A 24019-nucleotide genomic window follows, 5' to 3' on the forward strand; every position below is an offset into this window, starting at 1 on the left:
TCAGCAGTGCCCTGGGCACAACAGCCAAGTGGAAAAGCGTTCAGAGGATGCCTCGTCCCCAGGCTCCTCTGGGGAAATGGCCGGGCAGCCAGAATTCTGTATCTGCGGACCCTCCAAGGCCCGGAACGAGAACCGCTCTCCCCAGCAGAAGATCGAAGGGTTTTTCCCTCCCCCTCGGATGCAGAAAGTATCGGTGTCAAGGTGAGTATTGACTTTTGTCTTGGAAAATGTATGTCGCATGGATGAATAAATCTTTATGTGCACTTGCAGCAAAGCCGTGGCTGTAGATCTTAGAGATGCCCATTGATTTTCTCTTTTCTGTTTCTCTGCTTCTCTCTCTCTGCCTTCGCCCTCTCTGTCGCTGGCCGCCTGAACCGTCAAAACACACCAGGCAGAAACTCCAGAGCCTTTTGTGCTTGACCCCCTCCGTGTTTCCCATCCCTGTTTCCTGCCTCTTTGGCCACAAAGTTCTCAAGAGTAGCTGCAGCGTCTGCCAAAAGGGAGGGGGCCTTGAGGCTCCAGGGGGGGGGGGGCTCTACACATGGGACCTTTTAAAGCCAGCCGGGAAGAGAAGCATCAAATGGCTTTTCACCGGATTGTGCGTGGAGGGTTGCAAAACTCAGAGCTATGAACCATTCCATGACTTGGATTTCTGATTCTCTGGGGGAGGGGGGGGGGGTCGATTCTTTTGCTCAGTTCCCCCAGCAGTGGGCAGGCATTTTCCTTGCAGCTGCCACTCATCACCCCCCCCCCCCCTTTTCTCCATGCTGGGTTTGGGATTCCACCTCTACTGCAAACAGCATTATGACCTATGGAGAGTCTAGTGACTGAGTTAGGAATCAAGAAGTCCCTGGTTCGAATCTTTCCTGCCGCAAACTCCGTGGACTTCAGCCGGTTGCCCTCTTAGCCCGCACAGCCGAAATATGAAAGGGATAAAGGTGGCCTGCCTTACAAGGGAGGTGGAAGGGATGTCACGAGATGCTTCAGGCAAGGGCTATTCCCCCAGCTCCGCTGAGGCTCAGAAGATGTTTCCCAGGCCCCTGGGGACACGAGGCCTGCCTCTTCCGCTTCCCAGTGTGTTGGGACTGGGAGGTGCGTGCTGCTCATTGGGGATTCCCTATTGAGAGCAGTAAAAGCCAAATGTGCTGACTGGGCTTGTTGTCCTGAGAGGTCTGCTGTCCACCTGGCGCCAGGATCAAGAATGTCACGAGAAGGGTGGGAAGGCTTGCAAAGCCCAAAGACAGAGACCCCTTCCTGCTATATGTTCCCTGAGTGCTCACACTCGAAAGCTCACGCCTGGAATCCATCTTGGACTCTGATTTTATTGTCCTGCTTCAGACCAACACGGCGACCCACTGGAATCTGCCTGAAGGAGTTCATCCTGCCTATGGAAGGTGTTCTTGCCAGTGGAGTGGTGCCATCCCCAAGCATGTTCCCCTGGGAGCTTTGTGAACCTTTAGCTTAAAAAAGAAGGTAGAATCTGCTAGAGAGACAGCCTGAAAGAAGGCCAAAGAGATTGCTGTACTTTTGATTCATAATTGCTTTATGTATTAATAGCCTTATGTATTAAAATAAACTCCCCAAGGGAAGCCATGCTTAGGACTCTCTTTTAATGGAGTCCCCGTTGCGGGTAGAACGGAAGCTGGCAGCCAAGGTAGGCCTGGATCGTGGCCTGACCGTCTTCCCCCAAAGGGGTGTTGGTGACAAAGGGAAGGGAGGTACCCCATAGCCCCCAAATAGCCAGTTCACATTTCCCCTGTGGAGCTGGCTGGAGGCAAGCAATTAGCGGAGTTCCTATGGAATTTTCCTCCCTTACGTGGTTGGGGTAAAGATTGGGGGGGGGGATTTCCTGTGAGGAGCTTGAAATAGCCTGAAGAGACGGTGTATACCAGGCTTGCGCGCTTCGGTGGCTTTGGTGGCCGTTCAAGCCCGAAGCGGCCGAGGCGCACAACCCTAGACTGTATACACAAATGCTGAGTGTTATTCTTGGGAGTAGGGAGTGGGCAGGATTAGCGGCCATTCTTGGCACCTGATTCTGACTTGTGGGAGCCATTCAAAGCCCCTCAAAGTGGGCTTCCCAGTTTTTCACTTCTCAGTGTTCAAGCAGGCTTCCCATCCCGCCACAAGAGCCCCTAACCAAGCCTCTTGTCCCCCCGCATGAAACCTCAGGCCTGTTCCCACGACCCCCAAGCCAGGCACCTCTTTTGAGTGTTGTGATCACCAATGAGATGGCAGCTTGCACTTAAACCAGTCCTGTCTCGGGGGCAAGGCACAAAGACTTCTTGGAGACCTCCTAAGTCGGTCGTCCCTGCCCCCCCCCAGACCTGCTTTTCTCTCTCCACATGGGGGGGGGGAGGCCCTGCTTCCTACCAGCCGCCCCTCTCTGGCTGTCTCCTCCAGGCCTTGCAGGAGCCGTGCCCCTCGCAGCTCCCCCTGCACAAGTCCTGGCCCTCCACAAGACTCGTTTTTAGCCAGCCAAGAGTCCCCACCTGAGCGGCAAAGCTGATGGGAGCCTTTTGTGCGCTCACTAAATACCTTGGCAGTTCTGGAAGAAGTTCTTTCAAAAATCTTTAAATGGTCACAGGAGGAAAGGTACATTCATGGAGGAGAGGACTCCACAGGGGTGGTCATCACCCAGGAGGCCCTGCTCTTGTTAGGATAGCTAGGCCTCGAAGAGGGGGCAGGTGGCCCCGGAGATGCTGTGGAGATGACGTCTGCCGTGCCTTATGTCGCTGTCCTCGCTGGTCTTATTTTTTTTCTGATGTCCGCATTTCTCACCAAGACTCAAGATGGATGCCCCGTTCACATTGATCCAGGCAGTTGGGAGCGACTTCTAATTAACTGTGCATCAGGATAGGGACTACCAAAATCTGCCAGGATTCAAACTCCAGGCACAAGGCACATCTTGGGTCTCTGCTGGCTGGCTGCCTGTTTAGGGGGGCTGATCAAATGTTCCCTTTTTTGGTTTCTGTTTAGATTTATATGCAGTTGGACATCTGGAGGGCCACAGTTTGACTACCCCTGGTGTATGCTTTTTAACATGCAGAGAGAGAGAGAGAGAGAGAGAGAGAGAACCAGGGTGAAAATTTATGGGTTCAGTTCCCAGAAAGGACATGCAGAACTGGAACAGATATTCTCAGGTTGAAACAGTCCAGATGAGAAATTGATGTCATTCCCAACTTTAAATGTTCCTTGAGGAGTGGGTCATATATGTGCATTCGGGGGCGCCTTTGTTCACACCCCCAAGGGTGTGAACTGCAAAAAACATGCTGCAAAAACCTGGTCTCTCCACTGTGAAAAGTAGCAGGCCAGTTGCTGTTTTGAAGCTTATTTTGGCTAGTTACAGCTAAAAATCTCCTTCAAAAAGGTTTTCCAGGCTGGAATCATGAGTTCCTAATACTGCCCACGCAGGGCTCAAATGGCCTCCCCAGCTCAGTTCTGGAACATCGCAAGGGAAGGGCTCTTCAAGCACCTTGCCCAGGTTTTTCCCTGTGAGATTTGCCCCGCCCCCTTCGTTGTGTGGGTGTGAGTGTTAGTGAGGTGATCACGTGGCTCCTGCAGAAGAGATCCACAGCCTGCTGAAAGGGAGGACATCACCTCTCTGGGAAAGGTCTGTGCATTGGCCTCCCCATGTGGTGGGATCACGTTTCTGAGAGTGACATTTCATTTCCTGTTTGTTAGTTGAACCCCAAACCGTCAAAATGGAAATGTCCTAAGGGGACCCACATTTTGGTAAGGCTACAAAAACACAGACTCAAGAGCAAGAAGTTCAGCCGGTGCTTTGGTGGAGGGAGAAGCGAGGAGAGCGTGTCCAAGTCCCTGGGCTCCGTCTCCGGCCCCCCCCCCAGTTTTGTGATCTCTTGGAGAGCCACTTTCAGAGTACACAGTGCTGCCCAAGGGCACTGCACTTAATTCTGGGGCAGCGATGCTCAGTCCCCCTGGGGCTCTTCTGAGCATGGTGCCTCCATGTAGCACCCACCCTCTGCTCCAGAAAAGCAGGAAATCTCTTCAGAAACTGGAATGATCTCATCATCTCCATGTCCCCAAAATAAAACTTTTATTGTAAAAGCCACAACCAGCCCATGAGGATGTCGAGGTTGGGCAGCTCCGGTGACTGAGGTAAGTGGTAAAGGTAAAGGTAAAGGTATCCCCTGTGCAAGCACCGAGTCATGTCTGACACTTGGGATGACGCCCTCTAGCGTTTTCATGGCAGACTCAATACGGGGTGGTTTGCCAGTGCTTTCCCCAGTCATTACCGTTTACCCCCCAGCAAGCAAGCTGGGGACTCATTTCACGGACCTCGGAAGGATGGAAGGCTGAGTCAACCTTGAGCCGGCTGCTGGGATTGAACTCCCAGCCTCATGGGCAGAGCTTCAGACTGCATGTCTGCTGCCTTGCCACCCTGTGCCACAAGAGGCTCGAGTTAAGTGGTAGAATGGGGAGTGCCGCTGTTGTGGAAACCCACCGCATTCCCAGCAGTGAGGGGAAAGCCACCCCACTTGCTCCGGCCTGGATGGTGCAGGCTCTTCCAGTGTTGCCAGACGCTCAGGTGGGTCCCCTCACTCCACTCTGCAGAGGCACCGTCAGTTGGGTGTGACTTGATAGTACTTGCGGCCTCCGCATGCTCAGAGGGCTGGGAACAGGCAGGGTCTTAGTCTGTCTTGCCGTTTGTGCACCGTTAGCCACGTGGCTGTCTTGGTTGCTGGGAACTTGGATCTGGCTCCCCTGGAGGCTGTGGTCAGCAGGAGCATAGGTGGAGTGAAGGGGAGCCCATCCGCCCCCCCCCCCCAGCTCAGCCGGCCTCCAGGAATTGGCCAGAGAGCTTGAAGCAACACTTACTAGCAAAGGGCAACTGTTTTAGCTGGATTTCCTCAAGAGCATGTGCCTAATGCCGTCAATTAACAGCTGCCCTGAATTTCCCAGCAGAATTTTAATTCTTCCACAGTTCACGATATGGCTGTTAATTAGCATTTTTGTTTCTGAGTTGCCCTGTTTGAAGGGGTGGGGAGAGTTGAACATGGCAGAAGTAAGTCCTCCCATTCTCTCCTGCCTCCCCAAATAAAACAGGACAGAATTTCAACTTTCAGACAAACAACTTCATTTACAAGTGTGGCTCTAATTAGCTTCTGAATTAGTAAAGCTGCACCCCCCCCCCCATGCGCACAGACACACACACACACAGAGACCGGCAAAAGCCCTGAGGGGACCTGCAGAATAGAGAGAATCGCATTTCCAATTATTTTGTTGAATTGCTAATTTAGTTATTGTGCCTGGCGTTAATTGTGATGGGTATTGGGTGTGCAATTCAATTTGTTTTAAATATTTGTGGGAAGGCTGATCGGTAATGGAGCTGACCTATTTTGCGGCCTAAATTGAGAGAAGGGACTCTCTCTCTCTCTCTCACACACACACACACACGCACACACACACACACACGCAGCCCAAGGGGGGGGGGATTGCAGTGACAAAGCTGCCGTTTTTTTGTTTCCATTTTTATTTTGATCTCTTTTCATCCCTCTTAAGAAGTCTGAAGCAACAAAAGGTTTAAATTAAAAGATGATAGCCCTTTGATCTTCCTGCTTTTGAAGGCTTCAGGGCTGCCCTTCTGGGCATTTTAAGAATATGCAGATATTTTAGGGTGAATTGTTTAAATATGTATTTGGAGAGTTCCTTCTCCTTTTTTGCCCTGGAAATTGTGTTTTGTTTTGACAATTTGATACAATTTAACACCATTTCAGCTTAAATTAGGCGCAAAGGGTTTTTTTTTTTAAAAAGCAAAATAAATTAAAAGGGATCTGTTTGGGAGTAAACAGAACTATTTATGCATCCAGTTTACCTAAGAGGGGGGAATGGTTCCATTACGTTACACCTGCAATTAAATCCAGTTGAATGACTGGGAGCTCGCTGTGTCTGTGCAGCCATTTGTAAAACGGCTTTAATGGACAAAATTGTGCCCCCCCCCCAAAAAAAAACCCATTAGGAGCTGGGTTTTGTTTGATCTATAGCAGCATTGATGATGAGGTGGGCAGGGCTTCAAGTGATTGTAATACAGCAATTTCTGCATTAAAATAAAATTCTGTATTTAGGAACCTCCAAATTTTACTACTTGGATAAAGTAAGAATAATTTGTTGGAGGTTTAAGAAGCTTAAAAAATACAAAGTCACATTTGTGAACTCTGAATCATCACCGAGATAGCAGAAACACTCTTAGATTATACCATGTTAGATTACTGATGGGGGGGGAGTTTAAAGAATCCCCCTCTCCCCCCCAAAAAATCCCAAAATCCATGCCTGTAGATGATCAGAATGTCAGGGTACTTGTTTGCTTTCTATGGGCGGTAATTCTTTGGGGGATGGGGGGGCATTCCTAAGGGAAAGTGTGTGTGTGTGTGTGTGTGTGTGTGTGTGTGTGTGTGTGTGTGTGTGTGTGTGAGAGAAAGGCTTGTCCTGGGCTGTGCCTCCTGCAGCTGTGGCCTGCCTGGGCCACCTTCTCTCAGATGTTCCTGCTCTGGAATTAAGGTCCTAAGGAAGGGCCACTGAAGCGCACAACCCTTCGAGTCCTGACTGTCCCGTCCATCAAGGCAGCTCTTTTGTGGGAAACCTGAGAGGGGCCTTTCTGGGGCAGCCCAGGCAGGTGTGCCGGGTCCTCCCACTCTGGCTCTTTAGGAAGCCGTTGAAGAGAGTTTCGTTGAAATCGGTTACTTTACGAGCAGTCCTGAATTGTGATTTTAAATTTTGGTTTAATGAATGCTATTTGATCTGTAGTGTAAACCAGTGGTCCCCAACCTTTCCGAGGCTGGGGACCGGCAGGGCATCGGGCCGCGCCCCGCGGACCGCGCCCGTGCGGGCCACGCCCGCGGATCGGGCCGCGCCCACGGATCGGGCCGCGCCTGCGGGCCGCGCCCACGCCGCGCCCGCGGATCGGGCCGCACCCGAGCCGCGCCCAGGCCGCGCCCACGGATCGGGCCGAGCGGGCGTGGCCTGCACAGGCGCGGCCCGGCCCTGATTCCCTCTCCCCGCCTCCCGCAGTAAGAAGCTTCCCGGGCCGCAAGCTTGCGGCCTGGGAAGTTTTTTCCTGCGGGGGGGGGGGCGGGGAGAGGGAGCCGCGGCCCGGTGCCATGGCCTTGGCGGCCCGGCACCGGGCCGCGGCCCGCAGGTTGGGGACCACTGGTGTAAACCACTCCGTGTTCCATAAGGAAGAAAAGTGGCTAATAAGTGTTTTAAATAAACAAAATACCTGTACAACAACTCAAGTCCAAGGGCTGCAGCAGAATATAAATGTTTTAAATAGATATATAAATTCAATAGAGGGAGAAGACCCTGTTGCTTAAAGAAATGGCCTAGTGGAGTTTCTGCTTCCAACAAAACGAGCAAGGAGGTGGTTCTGGGGGGCGGGGGGGACACAGCGGAGTTCACACAGCCAGTGCTTTCTGCCTGCAAATGACCCTCCTTAGCAGCAGCAACTCCGAATCTGTTTGTCTTTGCTGAGAGGGATTCTGGGGGGGGGGGGGAAGGCTGCATTTCTCACCCCCCAGTCTTCTGCAGCCGCAGCACAGCCACGGAATGAGCGATTTCTGCAGACCTCCAGGGGCTGGGGCCAGATATGAGCAGGAAGCCTTTTCAAGATTTGCTTTTCGGTAACCAAAACTATTAGAGGGGGACACGTCTGGTGATTGTAAAATGAAAACCACGCTCTCAAACGCAAATAGTGTTTGATTGTTTTTATTAAAAGAAACTTGAGGTATGTGTTATTCAGAAGGGAAGCCGGTAACACGTCTGCCGGTTGGGTAAGCAGGGACCGTGCGTTCTCGTGCACCCCACTGCCGGGGCGTCTTCCAAAGGCTCAGTGGGAACAGCATCCTCCCACTGGACCAGGCTGGCCAACTGCAGGTTCTTCCCGCCCTCCCCGCCCCCCTGGGGTGACCTGCTGCCAGAGGGAAAACGCAAACAGCCGGCCGGCTTGTTCGGGGCTGGTGGTCAGCAACATGGACCACCAACGAACTACAACCAAAGGGCTGCTGGCTACCCCTGGAACCTGTTAAGAACTCGGACGTTTTTGCCAGACCAGGTAATTGGGATTGACCCCAAATCTGCTACCTGTTTGAAAACAAGTGGACCCCGCTGCTGATAACCAGAAGGAAAAAACAGTGGCAGGAGAATGGGGGGTGGAAGCCCACCAGACAGCCATGAGGAGTCTTTGCCACCTGTGCCCACCGGTGACGCTGTTGTTGGCATGCAGCAGAGGTCCCCAGTGGGGCTACCAGGGCGCCCGCCAACCCCTTCCCTGGGGCCCGCCAAGTGTGGTGAGAAGGGGGAGCTTGTGCTCAGCAAGGCTTCTGACTGGCTGTGTGGGGGGCAGCTGCCCCTGCAACACAAGCACCTGTGTGACCCAAGGGGAGTCGCGCAGCCACTGTGTCACCTGCAGTGGCCGTTTTGCAGCTACCCCCGGCTGGGGACCCCTAGTCTAAAGGAACACAAACTTCTCAGGCTTTCCGGAGGCCATCCTGGCAGTGGGCCAGCAGGTCAGCTTTCCTTAAACACACACTCCCCCTCCCACATTTAGTGGGAAGGAAGTGGAGAGGGAGGGACCGCGGTCTAAACAGGGCAGACTTCCACAGGGGTGGAAGTCTTTTGAGTGGGAAGAACAGGACCCAGCTGAATGCTTTCCTCACCAACTGTGGGGAACAACTATTGCATTCAGAGATAGCCACACGCCACGCAGGAAAGGTGTCTTTGTGGAACAGAAGCACACTCCTCCCCTCCCTCCCTCCCCTCTGCTCCGCTGCTATGACCAAGAACCTGCCAGGAAAACCTCCTCTCCTAAGGGATCTACCAACAGGGATTTCCGCAGCCGGCTCTTGCCGGCTTGTTCCAGAGTTAGGGAGCTTTAGGCTGGGTCTGTCCTGGGTGCACATCCAAAACTGAAAGAAAGGAATGTCTCATCTTAGACGGCCTCCACTGCTCACAGCTACAGCGATGAAGGTGGGACGTCACCAAGGGTCGCTGATGCTCCTATGGCAAAGAATCTTTTTTCCCCACAGGAGATAAAAACCTAACAAATAAGGGCAAAGGAATGTAGGTATTTGGCCCAGCCAAGGAGATGGCAGCAGCTTTAAATTCTGCACATAAACCGGGATGGCCAGCAGCAGCAGGGCTTGCAAGCTGAGGGCAAAGCAGAGGTCATGTGACTACGGAGGCTGGGTCTGGGCTGGGAAATTCCCACGGGAGGCTGGGGGGGGCAGGGTTGGGGAGGGGCCTCAGGCGGGTATAATGCCACAGAAGCCACCCTTCTCTCCAGCGGAACTGGAAGTTGGCAACTCCATGTTCTGGCCCACAGACTGATCCTGTTAGGGGGCTGGGAGGCAGGAATGGTTAATGAAGGGCCCACCCCACTGGCCAAGCGGCTCAAGGTGCAGCAGGAGGGTTGGGGCCCCTCAGATCAAGCAAGCAGGCAGGAGGGCCCGGTCAGGCCTCAGGGTACTGCAGACCTGTCATCATCCCTTGCAGGTGCTGTACCAACACACTGGCCCAGTCACCCGGCGTTAAATAAATAGGTACCAGAACAACGTCCCTGCGGGCTTGTATCCCTGATGGCTTTTGGAACGGGCGAGAAAATTCTCTCCGGTTCAAGTCTGTGATTTGTGTTTTCTTTCTGTCTTTTTGTTTTTAAAAATGAAGAAAATTAAAGTCCTTTCCCAGCACCCCCCCACACAACGGGAGGCGGACGTCAGGAGGCAGAAGGGGTCCAGCGGGGCCCGTCCCTCGGGGTAGCCTCTGTGGCCGCCTATGTTGAGGCAGGCGAGTCCATGGTGGAGAGGATGCGCACTATCTCAGCCCGCTGAGTCGCCGATATGTGCTGAGTCATGTGGACGATAGAGTCCATGGCCACCTCCGGATTGGCTTGGATCAAACTAAGAGGAGAGCAGGGAGAGAAGCAGGGTCAGGGGGCCCGGCTGCCGCTCCAGGGAACCAGAGACCAGAGTGGCCAAACCAGGGGTCAGCGGCCCAGGCCCCCGCAGGCCCAGCACTCCTGGTTGCGCCAGAATGTTGACCGACAGTGCTGTTGCTGTGGGGGTCATCGGCCCAGAAAGGAAAACCTTCCCTGGGGGTCCCCAAGCAGGAATCTGCGGAGGGGGGAGGGGCAGCAGAGAGGCAAAGAACCTGGGAATGGCAGGGAGCTACGGGGGGGGGGGAGAGAATAAAGGTCACCTGGGAAAACTAGCCACACCTGGGCCTGCAAGTGGCAGATGGGGGGGGGGGGGTCTTTAACAATCAAGCCATCAAGCAAGGGAAAGGGTGTGGATGGGACAGGAGGGCTTCCTGCACACCAGTACGGGGGTCCCCAAAGTGGCCATCAGGTGTCAGAAGGGGGGGGGGCATCAGGGCTTCTCATTGTGCCAGGGCAGCACGAGGGCCTCCAATGGGGGACTGAAGCCGGGTTCACTGCAGAAAATATTTCAGAACGGCATTTGCATTCGGAAAGGCATCTGGGTCAGCGGAGCTTCTGCCCGGATTGATTACTTGTTGCTCCTGGAATGAGGCACCCTGCGGTCGGCTCCCCCCCCCCCTCCTGTGGTTGGGCCCCCCACCCCGGGCCCCAATTCCAAAGCAGCCCACAGGCTCAGAAAGGCCGGGGCCCCCCCGGACTAGTACAGCAAAGCTTCTGGGGCTGCCTCACCTTCGGATCTGCTTGAGGATGTAGTCTCGGGAGATGTACTTGATGTTCTCGTCCACCACAGAGCGGCTCCCCTCCTCCTCCGCCAGCTGCTTCTCCAGCCACTCCACCAAGTCCTTGTTGTTGTCCCACAAGTAGGCCTGCCAGACCAAGCCAGAAGTCATCAGGGTGCCAGCCGCTGCCCGCCAGACGCCCTCCACTGAGGCCACCCCCGAACTCCCATTCAGTGGCCCCACCGGGCAAGACACGGGCACAGAGCGCTCTGACTGCCCTTCTGCCTGGGGAAGAGTGCTTGCCCTCGAAAGCTCCCGCCTGGAATCAATCTTGGCTGGCCTTAACGGTGCCCCTGGACTCAGAGTTCGTTGTGCTTCTTCTCAGGGTCTGCCGTGCGTGGAGAAGCCCTCGGCCACCTTGGCTCCAGCAGTGGCTGCCGGCCATCTGGGCCCCATCTCAGCGTGCTGACCAGCTGCCCTCCCAGACCACTGGTCAGCTGAGGCATCCCTGAGTGCTGCTTGGGCCACTGCGCCAGCTCCCTCCTGCCCTGCCTGTGGGCATAGGAGCGTCTCTCTGCTGCCTTTTGCTTACAACCCCTCCCAGCCCCCATAAGGTGAGCAGGGCAGAGCAGGTTTGCCCTGGGCTGACTACTGAGCTGAAGGCAGAGGCCCCATCTGCACCCGGGACTCTCCATTTAGAACCTTCCCCTGGCAAGTCTCACACATCCTGCCCCCAGTGGAGAATCAGCATCAGCCGCTGCAAGGCCAGGCTGCACAGAGGCTGAAGATGCCTCCTAGCCCCGAGGATCCAAGGCTTCTTGCCCCTGAACATGGAGGTCCCTTTGGCTCACTGTAGCCAGTAGCCATTGAAGGGCTTCTCCTCCGCGCATCAGTCCAGCCCCCTTTGAAAGTCACCTGCAACCGTGGCCATCACCGTCTCGGAAGGAGGCCAGAACTGAACAGGAACTCATGCAAGGCACAAAAAACAGCCCCTTCCGGAAGCAGGTGTAAATTTTTGTACTACTTTCCGTACCCAGAGAGAAACAGAGAGTGAAAATTACTCCTGTAGGGAAACCTACGCTCCCATGCCGCTCCAGTTCCTGTGTAACAAGTACTCGTATAACAGTAATTCAGAAGCTGTAAAATTCCCCCCAAAGCATGACTTTTATTCTAAGCAAGTTTCTAGTTCTCAATAGCTTTGTTTCTGAAGCCACAAAATGAAACAGGGAAATCACTTTCACCCACAGAATCGGATTTCTCCTGCTTGTAACCTATCAAGAAACCGAACCCCCATTTTAGTGGTGGAGAGCATTACGAGAGGGGTCAGAATGTCGCCAGCCACAGGAAAAGTCTCAGTGGCAAATCGTTTTCCTATTTTTTGGGTGGCAAGATCATTTAGCTCGGTATTTGCGAGGTGGTTGACTACATAATCATTCCGGAGTGTGTTAGATGCCTAATAGCCTTCGTGCTGCTTCTCTTCTCTCATTTTCTTTACAAATCATTTAAGAATCGTTAATGGTTTCCGGAAAAACCAAGTACCACCATTAGCGCTCATTCATATTTATGTCATTTTATTTGGGTAATTAAACACAAAAGCCCATCATTTAAAGGTGTACTATCCTTCTCTGTTATCGCTAACGAAGTCAAAGTCGGAATGACAATGAATTCTGCATCATGATTTAATAGGTAGGCAGGATGAAAGAAATCTTAGCTGAAGCGTCTCCAGCGGTGGCCGGGGGGGGGGGGTGGCAGCTGCTGTGTGGCTTGAGCCCCCGCAGCCGTCCAAGGAAACACACAAAGAATACACCAGAGGGGCCGTTCGCTGGCAGCTCGGGCAAAGGACCAGATCTGGTCTTCGCTGGGAGCCAGGGTGAAGAGGGGGCACCAGAGAGGCCGAGCAGAGGAGGCCCATCCCCACATTCCTCAACAGATCCACTCTCCTCTTTCCCAGTGCTCACCCTCAAGAGCGGCTGCTAGGGTCCTCACGAGGTCATCTTGCAGGGCCCACATCCAGCCGGTGCTGAGGCAGCTGCACTAGTTCCCAGTTAGCTTCCAGATCAGGTTTCTTACCTTCAAAGCCATTCCTGGCCTGGGCCCTGCATATCTGAGGGACTGCTTGTCTCCTTATGCCCCCCCACAGAGCCCTCCGCTATTGGTGGTCCCTGATCTCCAGGAGGCATGTCTGGCCTCAACCAGGGACAGGGTCCTTTCAGTCCTGGCCCTGACCTGGTGGAACGAGCTCCCCAAAGAGCTGAGGGACCTGGCGGAAATATCACAGTTCCACTATTCTGCCAGGCATTTGGTAGAGGCCAGGCCAGGAAGACCGGGTCCTTCCCTCAAGTCATCTGGGCAAGGGGTATCTCCCGGGCGGGGGGCTGGGGCTGGGGCTGACTGTGGTTGGGTGAGAAAGTAAAGGAGGGGAGGATTAGACTGGTTTTTATCACCACTTTTATGCGATTATATATTTGCATCTGTTTTGTGTGGTTTTATTTCACTGTAAACCGTCATGAGCTGGGAGGGCCAGGGAGTGGCAGTCAACAAATATAACTATAAATTAATAAATAAATAAAAATAAAGTAGAAAAACCTAATGAATTGGTGTTTCCCTTCCTCTAGTAGTAAGGAGTTGTGTGTCATGGCCGGAATCCTCAGCCGTCTGAAGCGCACCCGAGGACCCGTGTCTTGCTGCAAGAACCTGGGTTGGAGGGTGCTTGCCTGTCTGGAATGTGGTCCAGGAGACCCAGGTGGGAATCCCCCCTCTGCCATGGAAGCCTGCTCAGCCTAGACCTACCTCACAGGGGGTGGTTGGGAGGATAAAAGTTGGAGCACAGGAATGCCAGTGTAAGCTTTGCAGAGCCCCACAGGGGAGAAAAGCCCTTAAATACACAGTCCTGTCCTTGTATCCTATTCAGATAGAAGGAGTCCTTTCTTTCTGAAAGTGTCCCCAAAGAGAACGGGAGATGAAGCAGTGCTGCAAGGAACTGAGAAGTTACCCAAATTCCCTCCCCATTACAGTGTTTAGTACCAGGCCACAAATTCTTTGCTGTTTGATTCTCCAAACATTCATCTGAAATGGTGATGGCTAGAAAGACAGTTTTTAAGGGGGGGGGGGATCCCAGCAGTGTATCCCTGTAGTCATGCCGGACAGGGCCCTGGAAGCCAGTCTAGGAAAAACTGACCAGCTGCAGAATCTGGCGATTCCAGACCTTCCCGCGGATGGCCTTGACCTTGAGGCTCCAAAACAACCTGAGTCTGGCTGGCAAGTCTCACACATCCTGCCCCCAGGGGAGAATAAGCATCAGCCGCTTTAAGGCCAGGCTGCCCTCTGCCAAGAACTGGCCGGCCAAGATGAGCAGCAGGACGCTCTCGTGGGCTGGGGCTCCTCAGACTTCCAAGGAACGAGGTTGTAAGAAACACTCTGAATCCAGACTGGCCTCCTTTGTCCCTGGCTGACTGCCACTACCACGTCTCAGCAGAAGAGCATCGGCACGGCATGGAGGAGGTCCCCGGTTCACACTCCAGTTAAAAGGGCCTAGGGCAGGTGGCATGAGAGACTTTCTCTGCCCGAGACCCCGGAGAGCCACTGCCAGTTGTGGGTTCCTGCATAGTGCAGGGGGCTGGACCGGATGATTCTGCTGGTCCCTTCCAACTCTACCATTCTATGATTCTAAGTTGAGCACCATCAACAGGCACAGTGCTACACAAACCATCAAATGGCCAAGATGAGGGTGCACATTTTGTGTGCGGGGGTGAGGGAGGGACGACTATTCACAAGAAGCTCCCTGTTGGTTCATTTTACTGGCGGCTGACATTGCTGTGTTTTCAGCTATTGGTCAGAAGCCACCCTGAATGCCTTCTGAGCAGGAAAGCAGCAGTTGAACCTAAATAAATCAGTACAGCATAATGCAGATTATTAAATTTGCACTGCGATATTGTATAATTAATAGTGTAATAATAGGGTTTTGAGTCATAGAATCATAGAGTTGGAAGGGGCCATACAGGCCATCTAGTCCAACCCCCTGCTCAACGCAGGATCAGCCCTGAAAGTCTATCTGACTTTCAGCTGATTAAAAAGGTAAAGGTATCCCCTGTGCAAGCACCAGGTCATGTCTGACCCTTGGGGTGACGCCCTCTAGCGTTTTCATGGCAGACTCAATACGGGGTGGTTTGCCAGTGCCTTCCCCAGTCATGACCGTTTAGCTGATTACCCTCAAATAAATGCACACATTACTGAATCATCAATATGGCTTCCTGGTGGAGAGGGACACTTTCAACTATAGGGCAAGTGACACTTTAAGTACACAGGGAAAAGATCTATTTAATACCATTTGGGAATCCAGAAATCACCTGCCTCACTGACATACCAGAGCCATTTTGGAAAAGAAAGGCGAGTTCAAACCCCACTAGTGTAGTCAGCCCTGGCTGCCCCTTTGTGAAGGGAATCGGTCTTGTGCTGCCAGCCTATTGGGCAGTGGCTCTTCCTACCGACCCCTGAAAGGCAGTCCTGGAAGCAAAAGCCCCCCCCCCCCCCGTGGAAGTTGTCTCCTTCACAGAACTGGGTCCAGGGAGGAGGGAATGGGAGCACCTCTAACTTCAGCCCCACCGATTAATCGGGAGGCAGATTTTTAACCCGCAGTCAAAGCTTCCATTCATTAATCTTCTGAGGATCTCTATTAAGAGTCTGCAATGTTAAGAAATCATAACCACCAAAACCAACAACTGTTTGCCATGATCGTTATTCTAAACTCACACCCGCCGCTCCCATTCCTGCCAGCCACGACGGCCTCTGCATACCAATCGTGGAGTTCCCAGCAAGCCAGAAAGGAAGGCCCCCCCACCCCCCCCCCCCACTGCCGCCACCTCCTCTGGCCCAAACCTGTAAATGCCTGCCACTCTGCGGGCCCGGGTGATGCCAGGATTTGCTCCAGAATCTCAAAAGCTTTTAGTTTAGGCGAATATTTAATACTCTTATTAATCATTTTTAATCCGTTTGCCTTTAATTAAGAAACAGCATGATGCTTTCCTATCAACATATGCCAGGGAGCAGATTAATTGTGGCTTAAGATAACTCTCCTTGATTGGTGTAATGTATGAGCTAACGAGACACCCGGCTGTAAAAAGAAAGGATGCCCAGACACTGCCTTGCAAGGCCTCGAGCCCCTCCCCTCCGACACAAGAAACTTCTCTCCCCTTACGCTCTTTCCTTCCCCGTGCCCTCGGGCGCTCACGATTTGATTTATGTATTTCTTTGTGCCTGTGATTTCCTTCCTTCCTTCCTTTCTTTCTTTAATTCACAAACAAGAAGAATGTAGCAGGGAGCCCAGAGAACAGCCCTGGGAAATCGCCGTTCTCTTCTCTTCTTGTCTCCCTCCACTTTCTGTTTTAAGGTGACAATATTTTGCAACAGACAAAGTGATGAGAGGGTAAAATTTAGCACCCAAAAGATTAATTCATTGTCTGTAGTAAGTGAGAGGAAATGGCCACAGCAGTTCATGAGAGGAATGGAAGGAGGAGTATTCCAAGAATTCAACAATATTTAGGATAATGCCAGACATTTAACCGGTGTGTGTGTGTGTGTGTGGGGGGGGGGGAGGACCGGAAACCCCTCTCTTTCTCTCTTCCCCACTGTCTGCACCTTTAGAATCTGCGGACATGAGTGGTTTACCTTCACCGTTCCTTCGACTTCCACAAACCAGCGCCTCAGCATGGCCTGGATCTGGCCGTCGGTGAGTTCAGGGTTGGCATCATGGATCTTCTTTTTGACCAAGTCTTCCAGGAGAAGGCGCCGGAGCCTCCAATAGAAGAATGTGCGGGAGGTTTTCCAGTCTAGAATGTCCTGTGTGACAGAGACAGAGAGGGAGGAGACGTTAAAATGGAGGGGAGGAGGAAGTGGGTCCCAGCTATAACAGGCCAAAAAGAATCCTTGAAATAAAACCCAGAGTGGGGAGCAGAGCACATTTCATAAGCCGGCTGGCGGAATATCTACATTTTAATTTTGTGTCTTGTCTTTTGGGTCTGGGGTCTTTATTTTCCAGCAGCTGTGTGCTTACACTAAAAGTTTTATCAGGGGGGAAAGTATACATAATATGGGAACAAGAGAAAAGAAACATAGGGACCAAGCCCTATGAAGATAGGTTGAGGGACTTGGGAATGTTCAGCCTGGAGAAAAGGAGGTTGAGAGGGGACATGATAGCCCTCTTTAAGTATTTGAAAGGTTGTCACTTGGAGGAGGGAAGGATGCTGTTTCTGCTGGCTGCAGAGGAGAGGACACGCAGTAATGGGTTTAAACTTCAAGTACAACGATATAGGCTAGATATCAGGAAAAAGTTTTTCACAGTCAGAGTAGTTCAGCAGTGGAATAGGCTGCCTAAGGAGGTGGTGAGCTCCCCCTCACTGGCAGTCTTCAAGCAAAGGTTGGATACACACTTTTCTTGGACGCTTTAGGATGCTTAGGGCTGATCCTGCGTTGAGCAGGGGGTTGGACTAGATGGCCTGTATGGCCCCTTCCAACTCTATGATTAACATAATGGCCTCAAAATAGGGCAGGTCAAAATTTATTAAATTTAATTAATTATATTTATAGTCCGCCCTCCCCTTGTGGCTCAGGGCGGTTTACAGAGAACATGGAAGTCGTAAGAAAAGCACAATATGGTTCTGTGGGATAGACACATTAACACATAAAATCGTTCTCTTTGCTTTGGCTGATAGGAAAATAAGGGCCAATGTTAATGCAGGCTCCTAATGGAGCACTTCTGTACTCATGTATGATGTTCTCTGGTCTTAAACTTTATATTTTTATACCGTTCCTTTTATTCTATTTTACTGTTTATAAATTTATATTTTGTAAAGGCCTATGGCTATATACAAATAAAGTCTATCTATCCATCCATCCATCCATCCATCCATCCATCCATCCATCCATCCATCCATCCATCCATCCATCCATCCATCCATCCATCCGTCCGGTCTGGAACAGCATCAGATAATAAAAGCAGCAATAACAGAGACATCCAATAATAACGATAACTTCACTAAGAATTGAAATGTTAATGTGTCAACCATAACCTGTAGGTGAGTAACTCAGGATTGTCCTTTGAAGTGCTTGATGGGCATGTCTGTATGGGAAGAGGGGTTCTGGGGGCACAGGAGATGTTGATTTGATTGACCTCAACCCAATGCCTGGCAGAAGAGCTCCATTTTGCAGGCCCTGCAGAACTGTGCTAACTCCAACAGGGCCCAGTCCTCTTCTGGGGGCTCGTTCCACCAGGTGGGGGAGAAGACTCTGGCCCTGGTTGAGGGTCAGAGGTGCTTCCCAGGGATCACCAGCCGGTTGGAGGTGGCGGAATGTAGTGCCCTTTGAGGAGCACAGGCAGAGAGGCGGTCCCTCAGGTACACTGGGCCCAAACTACATAAAGGTGGTGACCAAGATTAAACTGGTAACCAGTATAGTTGTTGGAGTACAAGCCAGATAGTGACAACATTCAGAAATTAGACTGATCAAGACTGGCTGATCCCCAGGAAAAGGGAGATGACTCAAAGCCTGGTTTAGTATGTTAAAGTCTAGTTAAGGCCAAAGAACATTCTGATGAAATTATTAAGAACATGAGAAGAGCCATACTGGATCAGACCAGTGGTCCATCGAATCCAGCATCCTCTCTCAGGTGGTGGCCACCAGTTCCTCTGGAGGTCTAACAACAGGCCATAGAAACAGAGGCTTTCTCCTGATGTTGCCTCCTAACAGTGGGATTTAGAGATTTACTGCCTCTGAACATTATTATTTATTATTATTATTATTAAACTTTTATACCGCCGTTCCCTTAGGCTCACGGTGGTGTACAAGATAAAAATTACAATAAAACCCATAGTTAAAACCATTACAATCTGTACTATCAATGTTGAGCAACACATGAGCACTAACTAACCCCCACTAACTCCCCCCCCCCACAAACCGCCCCACATTAGCCAAGGGACATCAGGTTGCTAAAATGGGAGTGAGGCAATCAGATCACTCAGATGAACCCAGGGAGCCCAGATCTAATGTCGGGACCGCCCACTCTGGCCTCAATCGTAGGCCTGGCGGAAGAGCTCCGTCTTGCAGGCCCTGCGGAAAGCTGTTAACTCCAACAGGGCCCTCAGCTCTTCCGGGAGCTCATTCCACCAGGTTGAGTGGAAGGTTCCCTTTAGTCACCATGGCTAGATCTATCTGCCCTGAATCTATCCAATTTCCATTTAAAGACTTCTGTGTCTGTGGCCATCATTAAATCTTCTGGTAGTGAATCCCACATTCTGATAGAGAAAAGTTAACATCTTCCTTCTCCATCCCTCCCAAAACTCCCCCCGAGGTATTTGGTGGATGCTTCCAGATACCAGCTTTCCTCATGGTCCTATGGGTGGGGCTTCATTTAAGCCAGCTGGTCAACAGGCCTATGTAATGGAGTCACAAGGAGAGCATAGCCATTGAATCATAGAACTGGAAGGGACCTCCTGGGTCAGTAGGTGAAGGGTCAGTGCTTGGCTCTTGTGGCCCTTTCTTGCATGCCCAAGGAAATGCAAATAGCCACTTTGGGGTCAAGAGGCGAATTTTGTCCAGGCCAGGCTGGCCAGAGATTCTGGTATATTGGGTGGGGGGGCATCATCTGGGCATGGAATTGGGGTCACTGTGGGTGGGCAGGTAGTTGTGAATTTCCTGCATTCTGCAGGGGGTTGGACTAGATGATCCTGGAGGTCCCTTCCAACTATGATTCTATGATTGTGGAGAAACCATCACACAAGCCCCAGTTCAGCCCATGCAGGAGTTTGGAAGAGTTTTGGTTGCCTCTCAAAAGTGGTAGCAGGGGCAGCAGGGCAGCAAGGCTTCCAAGGCAGGCCAGTAGGAACTAGATGGGGAGAGCAGGGACAGAGCCCCCTTGATAAGGGTGTGCCAGGTGTTGCTAGTCAAGAGGCGGGAAACAACTGAAGGCTACCATGGGGGTACAACAAGGACAGCAGAAGGAGAAGCACGGGTTGCCCTGATGGCCACAACTCCAAGGCTGCTGGTTGGCCCCAGCAATGAGCTCAGAAGGAAGCGAGGGGGGGACTGCCTCTACCAATCCACAGAGAGAAGTCAGGCAGCTCTCCGGCATTTAGGCCATGGGATGGCTTTCTAAGCCAAGGAGGACTTCTCTGGTGCCCTGGAACAGGGGTAGTCAACCTGTGGTCCTCCAGATGTCCATGGACTACAATTCCCATGAGCCCCTGCCAGCGAATGCTGGCAGGGGCTCATGAGAATTGTAGTCCATGGACATCTGGAGGACCACAGGTTGACTACCCCTGCCCTGGAACACAAGGCAGCACCCCTTATAGAATCCTAGAATCCTAGAGTTGGAAGGGGCCATACAGGCCATCTAGACCAACCCCCTGCTCAACGCAGGATCAGCCCTAAGCATCCTTCCCCTCTGGAGCACAGGGCCTTAGGAAGCCAGATGGGAGGGAGCCCGGGAGGTAGAACGAGGGATGAAAGTGAACCAGTGAAAGTGAACCTTTTCAGGGATGAGAGTGAACCAGTGATCGCAGTAAGGTGGCTCCTGTTTTTACATTATTGGGAATGGCAAGATTTGCAGAACCCCTAAGGCAGGCTCCCCCCCCCCCCCCCCAGTCTGTGTTGTCGGCCTCGGCTACAATTCAACGCATGTCCGCACATGCTGGGGCTTTTGACAGCCGCGGCAAAGGAAAGGATTCATAATACTTACCGTAATGACACCCTTCTCCTGCATCCGGCCGGGCGTGTCGTGCAAGTCAGCAAACTGCACGGCTACCTGATGGTAAATGGGAATTAGGAATTCTTCCCGTTCCTTCAGCTTAGTCTCGAGTTCCTTCCGCTCAGCTGGGCTTAGCTCCGGGGTGCCTGAAATCGAACAAAAGACGGCTGTCAGAGACCCTGGGAGAAGAGACGGAGAAAGAGGCACAAGCAGAAGCAGCAGAAAAGACTGTCTCCGTTGGCTCTGGGAGCTCAAAAACAAACATTTACTCAAGTGCAGCCACAGGTGAACGGAGCAATTCTACAGCCCCAGCCTCATCCTCCTGCTGTCGGAGACGTCCTCACCCTCGCCCTTCCCAGGGGTTCAGCAAAGGGACTCAGCAGGACGGAGTCAAAGTGCCGAATCGAAGGCAAGGTCTGGAGAACCTGACAAAAGGGCACCTGTTCTAGGTCAGCACAGAATCTGCAGAGAGAGCAGCCACCACGGAGGAATCTCCTGTGCTCCCAAGATCTTGGCTTTAAATGTGCTTGAAATGAAAGTGGGGAAAGAATGGAAGGAAAGGAAGGAAAGGAAGTCCCAGGGCCAAGGAAAAACGACCAGCAGGAGAGGCACAAAGAGAGACCTCTACGAAGAGGGACAAACGGAGAAGGGGGAGACGTCTCTCCACACTTGCTTGCCCCCAACACCTAGTACATTCCTTTGAGACACGGAGGAGCCATTAAACGGTTAATACTTCTCGACGAGCCTAACCTCTGGGAATGAAGTCCTTTTTAAACAAAAATTAAATAAAATCCTCAAAATGAATGGATATTCCATTACCTTGTAATGGTGGAGTTTTGCAAAACGTAATTTCACACTGTGTGAAAACATGCTCGGAGTGACCCTGAGTTCTAATATTGTGATAAGAAAAGAATCTTTATCCGCTTCTTCTACAGCTCTAATGAAGTTGCAAACTGCTTAAAAAACGAGCTTGAAGCCCTGATGCCCGAACAGAGAAATCAGCTCAAGCAGAGCAGGCACATGGCGAAGCTTCAGGAGTGAGCAGCTTGACCCAGTGAGCCAAGCCATTATTCCACTGGGCAAACAAAACAGTCCTGGAAGGAGCAGCGCCTTCTGGGGCCCAAATAAGGCCTTGCCCAAGGGATAAGGAAGAGGAAGCCCAGACTGGCTACACATGCCGCAGAAACAAAATTCCTTAAAAAGAAAGCACGCTTTTCATTCTGCTGAATGCCAGGTTCGGGCTCTGCTCTCTGGTTCCAATCCCAGAAGCTCCTCTCAGAACTCCATTCAGCACCACTTTCCTGAATTCCCCCACTTCTGAAAACACGGCCACTAGAACAGCGTCGCCCGTGCAGAGGCCGTGTCACCTCCCTGTCTCTATTTCTTTGCCCTCTGGGAGCGCACTGAGGGCACTCTGCGGAGAACAGTTAAGGAAAGGCAAACCATCCCAGGCCTGCATGCAAACTCCAGAGCAGGGGTAGTCAAACTGCGGCCCTCCAGATGTCCATGGACTACAATTCCCAGAAGCCCCCGCCAGCGTTCGCTGGCAGGGGCTCCTGGGAATTGTAGTCCATGGACATCTGGAGGGCCGCAGTTTGACTACCCCTGCTCCAGAGGCAGAAACGACCAAAGTGAACGGCTGACAGAAAAGTGAGCGTCAGCACCGTGGACAGCTCCCTCCCTGGCAAAGCCAAAGCCCTCCCGCCCCCCCCCCTCTGCATCTCCACCACGTTTTGTTTGTTTCTCTGAAAATCCTTCTCATAGACTGATCATTTTTAAAAGGCTACGGCTCACACGTGGGAGACCTACAAGGCCCAAAAATGAGATTGAGATTTCAAAGCAAATACAAAAGGGGTGGAGGGTCACAGGAGAGCAATGGGAGGGAGGGAGTAAAAACCACTCTGCCCGGACTCCTTTTTTAAATCCCAAGGCCACAATTTACTCACAGGAGGAAAAGCAAAAACTTAGTCTCTGCATAATGCTTGTATATTTTCCACCATGGGGGAAATGCCGGTTGAAGAGGAGAGATGGAGACTGGGCTAAGCAGGGCCAGTCCTGGCTAGAATTTGGACGGGAGGCATCCAAGGAACACAAGGGCCATAACACCGAGGCAGGCTATGGCAAACCTCTTTCCTTGGAAGCCCCCACCAAGCGAGCCCTACAATCTGCAAGGGATTTCAAGGAACCCAATTGCGCCTTGGAAGAAGAAGGGGCAAGGGAGCAGAACCAGCCCATCTGGGGGTTGTCAGGGGCACACGTGCCGGGGAAAGGGGCTGCCTCAGATCTCTCCTCATCTGCCCACCTTTGGTGCCCCTCTTGGAGGGTCGGGGAAGGGAAGACAGGCAAGGGAGGCAGGAGAAACTGGTTCACAAAGGGTGACTCCGGGCAGATGGAAAGGAGAACCTGGTTTCGGGGTGGGAGGGAAGGCAGCGAAAGCGAGAGGGACCCTTATGGGAAAGGGCAGGACATTCACATTTTAAATAAATGGAGGGCCCATTGAACTGAAACCCAGTTTAAAATCAGCCAATGTTTAAACTGCATCTCAGGCCTTGACGTTCACACAGGCAACAGCTGCAGGACTGCTCTTTCACCTGGATGGGCAGGGATGCCACGTGGGTGCCACAGTTATTGCTACATACTAGATTCTAGGGTGTGTGTACCAAATAAACACACACACATGCTCATTCACGCCCTACGTGTCTTCCTAGAGGTAGGCTAGGCCAAGAGATCGGAGCGGATCCAACTATCCTCCAAGCAGCTTCCCTCCAGCTTAAGGGGCTCCTCTTCCAACAGAACGGCTGCTTAAATTGGAGGAAGGTTCTTGACATTAGAGGGGGACTTCAAATTTGAACCAAAGGGAAATGCAGACACAGACACACACACACACACATATATATTAATAAATAAGCTTTGTTCAGTGAAGTGGTAAGGGTTGGGGTAGGACCCAGCCCAGCATGACTGGCAGAGTGTGGATTTGAACCCGTGTCTCCCAGGTGCCACTCTGACCCTCTAACCACCATACCGTGCCGGCCACTACATGCCCCCCCCCCCGCTACTATTCAGTCCTCGCAGGGGATAAGGTGCTCATGTATTCTGGCCTACATGCCGTCCTCACGTTGTCCAGGCAAAGCAAGACAGGCCCCGTAATGATCCAGGTGAGATTAACAAATATGTCAATGTCTATTTTCTGCTTAATTTAAAAGTGGCATCTATAAAGATTTTTAGCTTCTCAACCCTGTTCTCCTGAAATAAAGAAGGTAACAATGAAAGGGGGGGGGGAGAGAAGAGAATAAAGCGTGATTATCCTATCATTGATTGATTGTCGGGAACATTCCTCATTCAGTGGGCGTGGTAAGAAGCTAAGCTTTCGATCAATTCCATAAGCCTGCTGTACAATTAAATATCAAGAAATGGGTTTCTTTTTTACCCCAGCCCAGATCTTCCGGCCTTGCTTTTCAGGGTAGGGAGGAGATGGACTTCTCCCTTTGATTCACTGAAACATTCCGTGGAAATCTGGTTTTGTGAAGTATTAAATACGTGTCCTGGAGTCACGCTGTGGTTCTTGGAGGCAGTGGCGTGCGCAGGCAGGGTCTGCCGTGGGGAGTCCTTGCCAAA

The 24019-nt window shown here is 51.9% G+C and overlaps 1 protein-coding gene across 10 annotated transcripts in view; it reads right to left on the reverse strand.

Moving 5' to 3' along the window:
* Nucleotides 1-7706: 7706 nt before the first annotated feature.
* ACACA (acetyl-CoA carboxylase alpha) overlaps nucleotides 7707-24019 on the reverse strand; it is a 252188-nt gene continuing 235875 nt past the window's right edge. For all 10 annotated transcript variants that reach the window (XM_077312781.1, XM_077312780.1, XM_077312776.1 and 7 more), the window contains 4 exons: nucleotides 20396-20550; nucleotides 16333-16503; nucleotides 10679-10815; nucleotides 7707-9911 (listed from right to left, as the gene is read on the reverse strand). In XM_077312781.1, the coding sequence (XP_077168896.1) occupies nucleotides 9785-9911; nucleotides 10679-10815; nucleotides 16333-16503; nucleotides 20396-20550 (590 nt within the window). In that variant the 3' untranslated portion in view covers nucleotides 7707-9784. The remainder of the gene's footprint in view (nucleotides 9912-10678; nucleotides 10816-16332; nucleotides 16504-20395; nucleotides 20551-24019) is intronic.

This window comes from Paroedura picta, chromosome 15 (genome assembly GCF_049243985.1).
Source record: "Paroedura picta isolate Pp20150507F chromosome 15, Ppicta_v3.0, whole genome shotgun sequence".
Taxonomy (NCBI): Eukaryota; Metazoa; Chordata; class Lepidosauria; order Squamata; family Gekkonidae; genus Paroedura; species Paroedura picta.